The sequence below is a fragment of the Sphaerodactylus townsendi genome, linkage group LG12 (assembly GCF_021028975.2).
Source record: "Sphaerodactylus townsendi isolate TG3544 linkage group LG12, MPM_Stown_v2.3, whole genome shotgun sequence".
Taxonomy (NCBI): Eukaryota; Metazoa; Chordata; class Lepidosauria; order Squamata; family Sphaerodactylidae; genus Sphaerodactylus; species Sphaerodactylus townsendi.
Window position 1 is genome coordinate 19,679,085 of NC_059436.1, and position 15,307 is coordinate 19,694,391.

The window sequence follows — 15,307 nt, forward strand, 5'->3', positions numbered from 1 at the left end:
CGCAAACGAATAATTGCACGATGGTCAGTTTTAGGTTTAAACTGCTCCCTAGAACTCAACGTAACACTAAGGCAAGCCTGAGACCCTGCCCTTGCCTTAACTCTAACCTTAACCTGTTTTTTTTATTTAATTTCTTTTTTGTTACAATTTTGGGAACAATTTATGACTGAAAAAAATTAAAGAAAAAAATCAGTTAGAGTTAAGGCAAGGGCAGGGGCTTGGGCTTGACTTAGTGTTACGTTGAGTTCTAGGGCGCTATATGCCAATAAAGGCTTGTGTGTGTGTGAGTTCTAGGGCGCAGTCCGATAATAGGGCTATGGTCAGCTTGAGGTTTGTTCTAATTTTGGAAACAATTTATGACTGAAAAAATTAAAGAAAAATAATAAGTTAGGGTTAGTGCTAGGGTTAAGGCAAGGGCAGGGGCTTGGGCTTGACTTAGTGTTACCTTGAGTTCTAGGGTGCAATCGAATAATTGCACAATGGTCAGTTTTAGGTTTCGGGTTTTTGTTCTAAAACCTGCACACCCAATCAAAAGACTTGCTGGGCGAAAATCCCGCCTGGCCTTGCTTACTTTCTGAGTTAGGGATCCCTGCGGTAATTGGTATGCGACAAAGATCTGTCCCCCCCGCCCCCTTATGCCCCTTGGTCCTTACTCTGGTAATTCTTGCAATATTGTGTGGACTGTTTCCCAAGAAGCTTTGCTGTTGTTGAGCACGAGTTTGCGAACGCCAGCGAAAGACCCGGCACACGTCCTTTCTAAAACCGACAAATTCAGAGGGTTGGAACTGAGGTTTAGAAACTCCAGGTGGGGAACATTTGACACAATTTTACTGACCTGGGAGGGAAAAGAGAGAAGAGATAAGAGAGAAAAGCGAATCAGGCGGCGATCAGGTCTCAAGTAATATTCTGCCATCTTGAAAAAAACAACAGCCAACAACCAAAAACGCAGCCAGGGTTTCCAGCACGGCTCATTGAGTCGGAGAATGATATGGATTCTAACAGCGTTCAAGATAACCATCTGTAATTCATACTGCGGCTATTTGCTGATCTAGATTGATTGGCTAATTGCTTGTTCACCTCAATGCTTCATTTAATTACACGGGGAGAAAAGAAAATGCTTGATAAGGAAAAATGCAGATTGTTGGCAGTCTTTATGAGTCCCACCTGAGTGGCAGCTAAAGAGAAAAAAAGCTGTATCGGAAGCCAGCATTTCTCAAAGGACTGCTTTTACTGAGGGAGATCCATCTTCCTGCGAGCTTGAAAGCGCCAAGCCCCGTGGCAAGCAAAGAGTTTTGATTCCTGGAATTCTTTGTATGGATTTTTTGTTTGTTTGGTGTGTGGGGGCGTGTGTTTAATTTTTGATGTTCTTAGCCAACCCAGAAGGGCAAATTGTCAATATTTTAAATTGGCAGTGGCATTCTTTTGCTGGCAAGCCTGCAGGGTTTCCAAACTGAGATTACAAGGTAGTTTAGGAGCTCCTAAACTGCCTTGTAATCTCAGTTTGGAAAACATGCAGACCTGTTAGTAAAAGAACGCCACCACCCATTAAAAATATTGACGATTTGCCCACCTGGGATGGCTCGGAGCAGCAAAAATGAAACACAGCTTATCAGAATAAACTAAGAGCTAAAAGTGCGATCCCTTACTGAAACAGTTAAGTGAATCAATCCGTATTGTAACTTCAAGAAATGGGCAAAACAAGAAGATTAAAGGTACCAAAGACATATAGTGCAAACCTAAGCAGATTTAGACTCTCCTAAGTCCATAGAGGGCACAGAGGGCTATAAATCTGCTTAGGGCGGCACAAGCTAGCTTATCCAAGAACAGGGGATGGTTATCAGAGGCAGGTGGGATAATCTAATCACCACCTCAATTACCTCTATTTGATAAGAATCTCTGTTACAAGAGAAAGTGGTTGTATATAGTTAAGAGTGCAAAAAAGCTCTCAACAGAGGAGAAAATCAGAGCATTGTTCCAGTAGCTGAAGGCAGCAAACAATTGCAGGAGTTTCCAAAGGCAGTTAGGTATCGAAAGATGAAGGGAAGGAACTTGACTTTTCTGGGGGACAGAAGGGAGAACAGGGTGCTCTGAGGAGGTTGGGAGAAATCGAAAAACTCCTCAGGGAATAACTAGCATATTTCTCAAATTTGATCTGCTCTGGCAATGGAATCTACCTGGAACAGAGAGATCGACCTTCAACAAAAGGCAGCTCCTCTTGCTAGTGTCTAGAGCAATGGGCATAAGTATCCTATTTTACCTCGTGCCAGTCTTCTAGTTTATTGTCAGACAGATCCAGTTCAGACACATGAGCACAGAAGGCGGCAATCTCATTCTCATCTCCAGCGCAGGTTATTCCGCAGCTGTTCAACACCAGCACGCTTGGGAGGTTGAGACGATCTGAAAAGCAGGAACGAGGCCACATTATTTGTGGGATGATCTAATTGCAGCAGGCACAAATGGCATACACCATCTGCTAGTAAAAGAAGAAGCCGGACCAGATGAGATCCAGGACAGAGAGATCTTCTATCAAGGGGCAAGCGACATCACACATTCCTGTACCAATCTGTGCCACTGGACTGACTGAAGAGTCACACCTTATACTGACAGTTTTGGAGGGCAACCATATTGGTCTGAAGCAGAACAGCTAGATTTGAGATCGCCAGCTCCTCATAGACCAACAAGGCTTTGGGGGTGTCAGTTTTTGAGAGTCAAAGCCCCTGCCATCAAATACAAGTTGGAACGGAGATGTCCTTACAGTCGGAAGGTGGGAGGCATGTTGCAAAAAGGGAATTCAGGGTACAGAGGTACATACAACCTGGAAAACCCACAACACCCTAGTGATTCTGGATGTGAAAGCCTTCAACAAGACATTGAACATATTTATTTTATTAAATTTGATGCCCTGTCTTTTCATGACTGACACCAGGCTCAGGAAAGCTTATACACATTATGATTAAAACATTAAACATAATCAGTTATAATACATCCACTTAATAATGTTAACAGATTAATTATAATAAAACATAACAAAACAATAAGATGGCAACTGGTTGAGCATCCAGAGACCCCCGACATAGCCGAAAAACCCTCATCCCAACATATTCCTGATAATTAACTATCAGGACAGGGAATAGTTGTAAAAAGTTGGAAAGAAAAGTTGGGAGGGCAGCAAGATAGATTGGACATATGGGGTGCCTCAACCAAAAGCCCGATGGAACATCTCTGTCTTACAAGTCCTACGAAACTGTTTAAGGTGCTGCAGGGCCCTGGTCTCAGCCGACAGAGAATTCCCCCATACTGGAACCAGGGCCAAAAAGCCCTGGCTCTGGTTGAGGCTAATCGGATGTCACCTCGGTCAAGTTCACCCAGAAGCGGATCTTCCCAAGAACTTATTCATGTAAAACGAGGCAATCTGAAAGGCCTGTAGACACATTTAAGATTCAATTTCTGGCATATGATGGGAACCCAATCTGCCAGTGGATGGTGATCCAGCATTCATGGAGCCCTTTTACCCTTATGCACCACAAAGGGAAGAAAAACTGCTTTCCAATTCCCTTTAATGCAGCAAAACCCCGAGTGATGATAATTATTTCCCATGGAATTATCAAGAATATTGTCACCATTTGAAGATAATGTTTATGCTACAAGGACGTTGTGAGCACTTACCTGGTTCGGCTCATCACCCTCAAATGAACAGCAATGCAACAACTGAGTGTGAGAAAAGGGCTGCTGCAAGCTTGATTCCACGTTTCGGGGAACTGCAGACTGGACGTTAAAGAGGAGGCAGGCAATTTGCCGCTGTACGCATCAGGTTATTTCAGAGAAAGAGTTTCTAAAGACGCAGCCAGGTAGGTGGGCGGAACCTCCTTTTTATATCTTATCAAGTTGCTCAAATGAAGACACAAGGAAGTAGCCTGGAAGTTTTTGTTAAGGTGACTCTGTTGTGGTTAATTCTGAGTGACATACGGTGCATTGTGTCCTTGACTGACTCAACTTATTTCTGTACCTTTCTGTCAAGTTCTGTTACTGTCATTTCCACCCATATAACTTTCTCGCTTCCCCCCTTTAGGGAAGGTTGTGATATACATCAACCTGACAAGAATTTAAAATGACAGTGTATGGGAGTGGTGGGTGGGTGGGGGCAGAGAAGAACGCTTCACATTCAGCTTTCAAGTAACTGGGTAAAAAGGATTTCTTAGCAGGTTGTGGTGGGTTTTCTGGGCTGTGTGGGCGTGGTCTGGTAGATCTTGTTCCTAACATTTCACCTGCATCTGTGACCAGCATCTTCAGAGGTGTATCACAGAGAGAAGTGACTTCTCTCTGTGGTACACCTCTGAAGTTGCCAGCCACAGATGCAGGCGAAACATTAGGAACAAGATCTACCAGGCCATGGCCACACAGCCCGGAAAAACCCCAACAGCCAGTGGAATTGAGCCGTGAAAGCCTTTGACAATACATTTCTTAGCAGAATTCCTCGGAATGTTAGAAGACACAGGCAAACTTGTGCACATACACAATACCTTTCATAGGTGAACCCTGAGGTGTGGCCGGGACATGCACTCCCATCCCGGGACCTCGACGATATGGGAAGTTTTCGGGACTGTATTTCTCGCAAAGAACTTGCATGAAACTCCTCCCACTGGGCTGATCCATGGTCCCTTCCTTGAATTCTACAAATGCAGAAAAAAGGAGGAAAAAAAGCTTACACCTGACAGTCATACTTGGAAACACGAACAGGTACTCATTGGACAATTAAGGATCAGCCATACCCAGACTTCAAGCCATGAGAAATAAGATGGCTCCTGTAAGCAAAGGCCGATAAAAGGGCTGCCAGTGCTTGCTAAGGCATCCCTACCAAGAATCAAGAGCTCCTGGGAGCAAGCAGTTTCCACGAGTGCATGGTACCCTGGAAAAACATATGCATCGGTAGGGTGACATACTGCTGGCCCCAGCTTCAGATCAGAAGGACTGGAACCACCCTGCATCGCAGCTTTCCAAATGCCTCAGCAGCTCAGAGGGACACAGGTGAACTCCAGGTTTCCTCCCAAGGCAGCAGCTGTGGAAAGGGTACTTCACTCGATGCTGCTCTTCAAATGTGCGGTAGTGCTGCCAAATTCACTGTGATATTAAGAGACAATGCCCTGTCCTTCTCCCTATTAGGGACAAGCACTGCTCTGGAAACATGTCTACTAAGCTTGGCCTAAGTCTGGTAGTCACTGCTTATGTGACCGTCCTCAGAGAGCCCGCCTGTTCTGTCTCTGCAGGAGTTGCTGCTCAAGCTCTGCCTCTTTCCAGTTGGCTGCTACTGGGAATAAGTAATTGTTTTGAATCTCTGCACAGGGCAAAACTGGATAGTTCATTCACTCCTGATGCAAAGATACAGCAAAATGAGTTGCCGTTTAGCAGTGACATGCAAAGAACAGTGACATTGTTTATTATATTTTAGAAAATTAAAAGGGCTATTGAGGTTAAAACAGATAGAACAACATTTTAAAATCATTAAAACCAACATAAAACCCCACTACATCATTAGAGTAATCCCTGGTGATCCTTATTTTTATACACTCAAACTGGGATGGAAAAGTTAAGTCTGGATCCAATGTTAATTCCATAAGGGATAAGAAGTGTTTCATTTTATCAGAAAACTGGGAAACAATGCAGCTGACAAAATCACAGGAGACCACAGATGTGAATTAAACTAGCTGTGCGGAAATAAATAGGAATGACTGAGAGTCCAAGGACAAGAATTAAATTAACATAGAAAACAGATATCAAAGATCTAAATGGCCTGAAAACTCAGACACATATTAATTTTATTTCTTAATAAAAATATCTTGACTAGTGCATGGCATGCATAGCTGGAAGTGGCCAACCATTATTTTATGTGTTCTGTTGATTTTGGTGTGTTTGGGTTTCTAAAAAAATGAAACAGGAAAATCCACAAAAATTAGGGTGCCCTCATTAAACACAAGATGTAACAAGATGTGAGAGCCAAGATGGTGTAGAGGTAGACTCCAATCTGGAGAACCGGGTTTGATTCCGTACTCCTCCACATGAATGGCAGACTCTTATGTGGTGGATTGTATTTGTTTCCCTGCTCCTACACACAAAATCTGTTGGATGACCTTGGACCAGTCCCAGTTCTTTGGAACTCTCTCAGCCCCACTTGCCTCCCAAGATGACTGTTGTGGAGAGAGGAAGGGAAAGAGTTTGCAAGTTGCCTTAAGTCTCCTTGCAGGAGAAAAAAGCAGGGTATAAATCCCAAACCCTTCTTCTTCTTGCTTCAGGAGGAAAGATGTTGGTCTGCAGTAGAACAACTAGCTTTAAGTCCCGTTAGTACCTTTGAGACCAACAAGACTTGCAGGACATCAGGTTTCAACAGTCGAAACTCTGACGAAGGACGCTTTGACTCTCAAACCCTATACCGCCACCGCCCCCCCAAAAAAGGCCTTGATGGTCTCTAAGAAGCTACTGGACTGAATCATGCATGTAATGAATACATCTGGGTATGTTTAGTTGGGGGAAGAGAAGGTTAAGGGGGGACATGATAGCCATGTTTACATATTTGAAGGGATGTCATGTTGGTGAGGGAGCAAGCTTGTTTTCTGCGGCTCCAGAGACTAGGACCAGGAGTAATGGGTTCAAGAAAAAGGAAAAGAGATTCCACCGAAACATCAGGAAAAAATTCCTGACTGTCAGGGCTGTGTGACAGTGGAATGCACTACCTTGGTGTGTGGTGGAGTCTCCTTCTTTAGAGGTTTTTAAAGAGAGGCTGGACGGCTATCTGTCAGGAGTGCTTTGATTATGTGTTCCTGCATTGCAGGGGGTTGGACTTGATGGCCCTTGGGGGTCTGTTCCAGCTCTATGATTCTATGTAATCCCCAAAAAGCTCCCGCATCCTAGTCAGAAAATGTCACTTACTGGTCTCTGCATCAGCACACCCTAGGTCAACAGGTTTGAATCTCGGGAGAGTCAGCTCAGCCCTTCATCTTTTCAGAGGAGAAACATCTTTCCAGGTGATTCACTACAAAGGAAGGAGAGGGAACACCTTAAGGAGTAAGATCAACTTTAAGACAAAACGAACAGTTGAGCTTGATCCCTTGTAAATAGCTGGGCTGCTTGAATGGACCCAGTCCACCATTCTGTTTTCGACGGCAATAAAAGGAGATATCCAATTGTTTGCAAGAGCTCACATATAAGACTCAATTCTGCCAGCCTTCCCCTCATTTGGAAAAATTGGACCACCATATCTCCAGATGATGAAAGAACATGCGAAAGCAAAAACTGTGCAAATATGAATTAAAAGTGCAAGAAGACATAAAAGCGCACTGCAATGCAACATGTCTATATGCAAAATTGATAGTTCCTATGCCACTATATATTCATGGCAGCATACAAACATATAGTTGTGCAAAAATGCATTAAAAGGTTGGTAGTCAAACACCATCTGCAAACCAAATGCTGCCAGTTTCTAATCCAACTGGTAAAGTCCCAAACATACACGGAAAAGGTCACCAAAAACATATACCTTTTGAACACCTACTTGCACAGTTTATGCTTTAGAAAGTTCTATCAGCAGTCAGCTATACGGTGATCCAATTTTTTTCTTGTACTTCTCTCCACTATGCCTCACTGTTTGTTTTTAATTCTTCCCCTTATTTGGTCCACAACTCTTGTATTTCCAGATGATATCAACCCTGCACAGAGATCCTAACACGGTTCCAAACCACCACCTCTGCCACACATTTCCACCATTACAGGGAAGTTCATCACAGCGAAGCCTCTTGAAATATGCTTGGGGCTCCAGGATGTCAATTTCTTTTAATACAGCAACCATTTAAAACTATCCACAATTTAAATATTCCAGTGTTGACAAATTCTTAAATTTATCTGGCTCACATACGTTTTATCAACGCTGCAGACTGCTAACAGATTTTTAAAAGGAAAAATTAACATCTTAACGTTCAACAAGCAGTCAATTAAAAGGAAAAAGGAAAGCCAGTGCTGGGAAAAGAGAAAAACACACACACACTCCACAGGCATGGTCATTACTGAAAAGAACAAGTAGCCCTTTGTTAGTAAGGCGATAAGGAGGTTTGAGCACAGGGTTTCCACTTGGAAAGGGTCTGAGCATCACCGTAGTTTTGAACCGTTAACCCACCACTACCCACCAAGTATGCAGCATAATTATGGATTGCCCTTGAAGCCACAAGGAGTCACCCAGGACATACAAATAGGATTTGAACCTTTTCTCAACTGTAAGGATTCTCAAGGTGGCTTGCAAACTCCTTCCCTTCCTCTCCCCACAACAGACACCTTGTGGGGTAGGAGGGGCTGAGAAAGAGCTGAGAGAACTGTGACTGGCCCAAGGTCCCCCAGTGGGCTTCATGTGCAGGAGCAAGGAAACAAATCCTGTTCACCAGATAAGCGTCCACCGCTCATGTGGAGGAGTGGGGAATCGAATCCGGTTCTCCAGATTAGAGTCCACCTGCTCTTAACCACTACACCACGCTGGCTGCATGACAGATGGTTTGCTTCTATTAGTTCCCAACTCCCAAGTACCACCTTTCCCCCACACATTCCATTTGTTCATTAGAAACACCTGAACATCTACCTACAGGTTGCATCTTCCCACCACATAACCCCCACTGGCTACTGCCAGACCTCCAGAATCCTCTTACTTGCCACAGCGGCTGCCTCTCCATCCAGCCAGCCTCAACATCTCCTCTCCTGCAGACCATGGTCTACCATGCCTATTCCACACCTTCTCGCTTGGGTGCAGATTAATTACATTCCACACTGTGATGCACAGCTGCTAATTACATGGAATCGGGGTGTGGCGGATGCTGAGGCATACATGAGCATCCGCCATTTGTTCAGCCAGTTCTTTGCCCCAACTAAGGAACTAATTTCCCAGTCCTGAAGGCAATTCCACAGTTTGCTTGTCGCGTAATTAGGCTGCTTCAACCTGTTTTTAATGGCAAACTGCAGCCAGTTTTATGTCTGGAGCTTTAATGACGCTTCGCTCAATTCAATATAGCCCAAGTTCTGTTTGAATCCTGGTTTGCAGGCACGTGAACAAACCACAGTTTGTGGCTAAGATGTAATAAACTACAGCTGGCGGTGCCCATGGAAACCTTTCATTTGATGGCAACCCCACGAGGTGAGGAAGCGTGCTAGCCGGAGGGCCACGGGCTCCTCCACACTGCAACAAACCAAAGCTGGTCATTACATCTGAATCTTCCAAGTTCACTTCCGTGCACATTAGTAGAAAGAAGGCAGAGAAGATGGTAGAACAATAAAAACAGGTGGTCTGGAAGATTTATTAAACATGAAAGGATTACTAGAGTCAAACACCAACGGCTGCTGCTGGGATTCATGGAGGCGTATTGTATTGATCATCGGGTTTACCAAGGCAATTTTATCTGAGAAACTCAAAAGACGATAAGCCAACGGCACAGGGGCCAGGTAACCTTTCTGAGTGTAATTTTCACTCAGTTGAGCAGCAAAGTCAACTCAAAGCCACCTCTGCTCTGACACGCACACACAGGTAACATCTTCAGCCTTCAAGATGAAGGGCAAGGAGCAAACAAGTCCCGAGAACAGCAATCAGAAGCAAAGAGTGGTTTAATTTTTTCCAATACACAATCTGGCGCTATCTAGGAGATTTTCTTGTCATTGGAAATCCATGTTCTTCAAAAGTCGGGGTTCAGCAAAAAGAAACTGAATGTTGGGGTGTTGTGTGATCTGATAGATCCTCAGATCCTCTGAAGATGCCAGCCACAGATGCAGGCGAAACGTCAGGAGAGAATGCTGCTAGAACACAGCCATACGGCCCAGAAACCACACAACACCCCAGTGATTCCAGCCGTGCAAGCCTTCGACAATAAACTGAATGTTCCCAAACAGATGGAACCCCGAGTTACTGGAAAAATGTGCCTTTGGTTGAATCAAACAGAGATATGTCTCTCACCCAGGGCAACAAGAAAGTGGATTCTTTAGCCATGAACAAACAGGAAATTGCCTTATTCTGGATCAAACTCTGAGTCAATCAAAGCACTCCCGGTTTCCATGGGGAGGTGGAGGATTAAGCACTCCCGGTTTCCATGGGGAGGTGGAGGATTTGAACCCGGGATCTTAATTCAACGCTTTAATCGTTGCACCAGATTGGCTCACAAGTGCATGCTTAAGCAGAGTTTCTCTGGACTCACTGAAATCAATAAGCTTAGATGGGAATAACTCTGACCAGGATTCCATTGTTGCCTTCCAACTGCGTTTTTTTAGCTCACCAGGTGACCTGGGGCCAGAAGCTGCCCCTCAGTCAAACTGACCGCTCACATGGTTGGTGAGAGAATAAAATGAGGGAAAGAGGAGACTATGTAGGTGAAGAAAGCTATTATCACAATAAGTAACTTGTAATGCTGGAAGATACCCATTATAAAAGCGAGGCAGTGAGGTGGAGTGAATATTTTTCCAATGCTATATTTTTCCATGAAGATTTTTCCATTCCACTTAATATTGCCTACAGTTGTCAGAGCAAATCAATCGTGTTAGATGTGGGATGTGAATTATCAACAAACCCCAAGGCTTATATATGGTGGATTTGCCTTCTTTCGCCACATTATTTAAATTGGAACTGAAGACTTTTCCAATTCAAATTTTCCCAGAATCCCACATGGCCAAAATCAGGATCAGGAAACACTTTAAACACTTTGGAGATCCACTGTGGTGTAGGGGATAAAGCATTGCACTAGAATCTGGGAACACCAGATACAAATCCCCACTCCACCACGGAAGCTTGCTGGGTGACCTTGGGCCAGTTATAAACTCTCAACCTAACCTATCTTATAGAGTTGTTGTAAGAGAGACACAGAGGAGAGGAGAACCATGTAAATCACTTTGTGTCCCAACTGGGGAGAAAGGCAGGATATAACAAGCTGGAATTTATATTGACAAGCTGGAATGTGTCCAGAGGAGGGATACCAAAATGGTAAAAGGTCTGGAATCCATGCCCTACAAGGAAAGGGAGCTGGGGATGTTTAGTCTGGAGAAGCGAAGGTTAAGGGGGAACGTGGCATTTGAAGGGATGCCATGTCGAAGAGGGAGCAAGCTTGTTTTTTGCTGCCTCAGAGACTAGGACACGGAGTAATGGATTCAAGGTGCAGGAAAAGAGATTCCACCTAAGCATCAGGAAGAACTTTCTGACTGTCAGGGCTGTTCAACAGTGGAATTCACTGCCTCAGAGAGTGGTGGAGTCTCCTTCTTTGGAGGCTTTTAAACGGAGGCTGGATGAACATATGTCGGGAGTGCTTTAATTGTGTGTACCTTCGTGGCAAGGGGTTGGACTTGATGGCCCTTGTGATCTCTTCCAACTCTAGGATTCTATAAATAAAGCAAATAAGTAAATGGAGTTGTTACCCATACTCCCAGATATGGGCAACCACCAAGAACAATAGCGAATGTGTGTTGTGGCAACATTTTGAACAGTCCAGACTAACCTGAGCTCATCAGAGCTTTGAACAGGGTTTGTCATGGTCTGTACTTGGCTGGGAGACTACAATAGAAAACCAAGGTTGTCATCACAGAGGAAAGCAATGGCAAACCGCCTCCACGCATCTCTCGCCTGGAAAATCCCATGAAGCGTAGCTTTAAATTAGTTGCAACTTGACAGCACTTAATTATTATATATGTTATGAAGCCCTAAAAACTGAAGCGTGGCTCAGTCCCCACTGATGATGGGGTGCAAGTGTAATAATTAACCCTAACTTGCACCAAGGAAACAGAGTTTTACATTCCAGCTCAGTGAACTCAACCCTAGTTACAAACATGGCAACTGTTAACTTCAGGATGACTGAGACAAGAACTTGGCACCTGTCCTGAACTCTGGCAAGTCACAAGGTTGGCCAAGAATACCAAAACATGATACAAATCCGGAAGGCTCAGCAATTCCTCAAGATGAAATACAGGAAATAAAAACCTCAGGCATAGAAACATCAGCAGGGATCTGTTGTAAGAAGCCACATTGGGAAGGTTGATCCCTTTGTCATAAGGAGAAAAAATTGCCTTTCTGACTTTCCAAGATCAGTCGAGTCCATCTTTAATTGGATGAAGGATTTCTGGTTTAAAGCAAACTCTGATCTTTGGTGACGTATGAATGCAGGTGCATGGGTTAAGCAGAATTACTAAGGCTCAGCAATTCCACAAGATGAAACAATACAGGAAAACAAAACCTAGGACAGAGTCCAATAACCAACTGTTCATCAGTTGCTTTCTTCCTGAGAGACTTATTCTGCTCTATGTTAAGTGCCCAATGCTCTGTCACAGTCACCTGGCTGTGACAACACCTGAGCTACACATAAACAATGAATTAGATTGCATTTAATTTCACAGTTAATTAAGGAGGTGCAAAAATGATGGATGCATACTGACAATACAAATTCTTCACCCAATGGCTGATTCTAGGAGTAAGCAGCCTTCACTAAGTATTTTTCATGAAGTACCCACCATTAGTAACTGACACATACATGGAAATAATAGCCTCCATGTACAGGGTTGCATTTAGACATCAGGTAAAACTGGAATATGCATGAACCTGGCTTGATGACATGGCTGTGCTTTGCCCTTCAGGTCTTATGTGAAACAAAATGCAGGAACAAATTCCAGTTAACAGTGATGTAAAAATACATAGAACTAACCAGAGATATAAAATGGATCAAGTCTGGGTCAAACCATGGTTTAGAATGCCAATCTGGGGCAGGTAGGAAGAAAAGTAATTCTGCTTTACCAGTGCACCTGCATTCATAAATCACCAAAGATCAGAGTTTGCTTTAAACCAGAAGTCCTTCATCCAATTAAAGATGGACTCAACTGATCTTGGATAGTCAGAAAGGCAATTTTTGCGGCCCTTTCTCCTTATAACAAAGGGATCAACCTTCCCAATGTGGTTTCTTACAGCAGATCCCGGCTGACGTTTTGATGCCTCTGCACCCTGCCCTCCCCCCCCCCCCCAAAATAAAGAGGCATGCATGTCTTTCTCAAATATTTTATCCCCACAATAACCCTGTGATTAATAGGATGAGTGAGGGAGAGAGCCAGAGACTAGCCCAAGGTCACAGCAGAGCGGGTATCTAAACATGAATCTTCCAGATGTCGGCCCAACCTTCTAACCACAACACCACACTGGTGCTCTCAATTCCTCTTATCAAAGAACTGTACGACTAACTGACGTTACAGCCAAAAGCTGGCAGTGTAATATCTAGCTTTAATCAAACAAGCCCCTTATGGGAAACAATACTTGCATGGCTTTGTGACGGAACGATAACAAACAACAATGTGATTGATTGGTACCAATGGCAAGGGAAAAACATAGATGATCAATACCTAGACTGGGGTTTGCGGGCCTTTTTATCTTGCCAGTAAGACACCATGGGTTTAGAACTTGCTGCTAAGATGTTGTTACTCTGAACCTAGGACATTTATGTTCGGCTCAATCAGAATAACATACTATATAGCCTCAGTTTTCATTTTAGACAAAGCAGGACCAGAAACTTCTCTAACAGACTTATTGTGAAGTTAAAGTGAAAGAACAGAGTAGTCATAATGAGCTTTTTGCTAGGCTTAAAAGGATTGGCAACAAAAGGATCAGTCGAGAGGCTTCGTGCCTAAACGTTGTGCCAATGACAGGTGTATAAAGAGCCCCCTAACATGGGAAAAGGTGCTGATAGGGAATGTAACTACTTCAGAGTCATCACAGATATTTTTGGACTAGCCATGTAAAACATGAATTTCCAGCAAGTTCCAGACCACTACCTCTCCCATCCACTGCTTTTAAAAAGTTACTATAATAAACAACTTCTAAACCAGGAGTCTCCATCCTATGGTCATCCAGATGTTCATGCACTACAATTCCCATCAGCTCCTGCCAGCCCTCTGCCAATTAGCAGAGCTTATGGGAATCACAGTCCATGTACATCTGGAGGGCCATAGGTTGATGACCCCCTGTTCTAAACAGTAGACATCTTGCGTCCTCAGGGTCATCTGCTGCCGCAGCCCTATGCCAGTGAGCTGACCCACATTAAAGACTGCCTGGCTGGATGTGATCACAAAGTTCCAGACAGCTCATCGACCCATGTCCAAGAGCGGCAAGCCAGATACCTCCAGGAAAGCCTGCAAACATAAAAGCAAATAGACTTCCTTTGCTGCCTGTCAGCAGTATCTGGAATCCAGAGGTAAACTGCCTTTGTATGGAGAAGCTCTATTTGGCTGTTGAGGCCAAAGCTGCAGGCTTTACTGCACATGTGGAGCTGTCTTATGCCAAATCAGACCACCAAGCTCAGTTCTGATTATTCAGACTGGCTCTCCGTGACCTCCAATTTTCACCACACTGACTGTCTGGTCCTATTACCTGGAGATGCCGGGGATCCTGAACAGCTGACCTGCAGCCACTTCCCACACTAGGCAGTGCGTCCCATTGAACTCTCGACTTTCTGAGCAAGCGCTGCTTAGAACCAGGCTAGAAACAGCTCAGCTCTCCAAAGATGAAGGATGCAGCTGTCATGCCTGACCCCCCCCCCCTTGCAACCTCTCTCCTCAGTTGCTGCATCTCTTCCACTCCATACTGAACCATCAACTTCTTCCCAGCCAATTCCCCCAACCCCTTGACCCTGCCTGATCTTCCCTTCAACGCCTTCCACACTGAGCATCCCCATTTCATGGACCTGAACGTGCCCCCTCCTTCTCTGTGCCAGGCGCTGTACCTCCTCCATTTAACCCCTCCCTGCCCAGGCAGGAGCATCCTCCATCCCATTCCCGGAGACAGTTCTGCCTGGGGCCTAACGCGACCCTCCCTCTCCCCTCCAAACTTCTCACCGGACCCCGCGTTAGGCTCTCGGTACGGCTGCCGCGTCCTGCATTGACCCGGAAATAGCTCGGAAAGGAGACGGTTGGCCGGGGGGGGGGGGGGGGCAGAAAAAGAGGGAGGAGGAGGAAGAAGAAGATGAAGGGGGGCGAGGGGGGAAAAAACCAAACATCACGTGACTTCCCAAGCCGCGAGGTCACGTGACGTGTCCCGGAGTCGAGGCGGAAGAGGCGAGCGGTTACCATGGAGACCGGCGAAACTTGGCTTCCACGGCTAGGCCTCGCGCGGCTCTTTCCCCTTTCCCGGCAGGCCTTGCGCCCAACCGTCCCCTGCCGACGAAGCTTTGTGATGTCGCCTCGGCCGCGACCGCAGTGACATTTCCGCGCCAGTTTACATGCCGGGTTATAAAATAAATAAAAATACATTTTATTTTATATTTGATATAAATAA

The 15,307-nt window shown here is 44.8% G+C and overlaps 1 protein-coding gene across 2 annotated transcripts in view; it reads right to left on the minus strand.

Moving 5' to 3' along the window:
- Window positions 1-15,018, minus strand: part of LOC125441807 (tubulin-specific chaperone cofactor E-like protein) — a 132,598-nt gene extending 117,580 nt beyond the window's left edge. For both annotated transcript variants that reach the window (XM_048512723.1, XM_048512722.1), the window contains exons 1-5: window positions 14,869-15,018; window positions 6,922-7,024; window positions 4,521-4,670; window positions 2,258-2,397; window positions 654-835 (exon numbers count right to left, since the gene is read on the minus strand). In XM_048512723.1, coding sequence (XP_048368680.1) covers window positions 654-835; window positions 2,258-2,397; window positions 4,521-4,653 — 455 coding nt within the window. In that variant the 5' untranslated portion in view covers window positions 4,654-4,670; window positions 6,922-7,024; window positions 14,869-15,018. The remainder of the gene's footprint in view (window positions 1-653; window positions 836-2,257; window positions 2,398-4,520; window positions 4,671-6,921; window positions 7,025-14,868) is intronic.
- Between the last annotated feature and the right edge of the window lie 289 nt (window positions 15,019-15,307).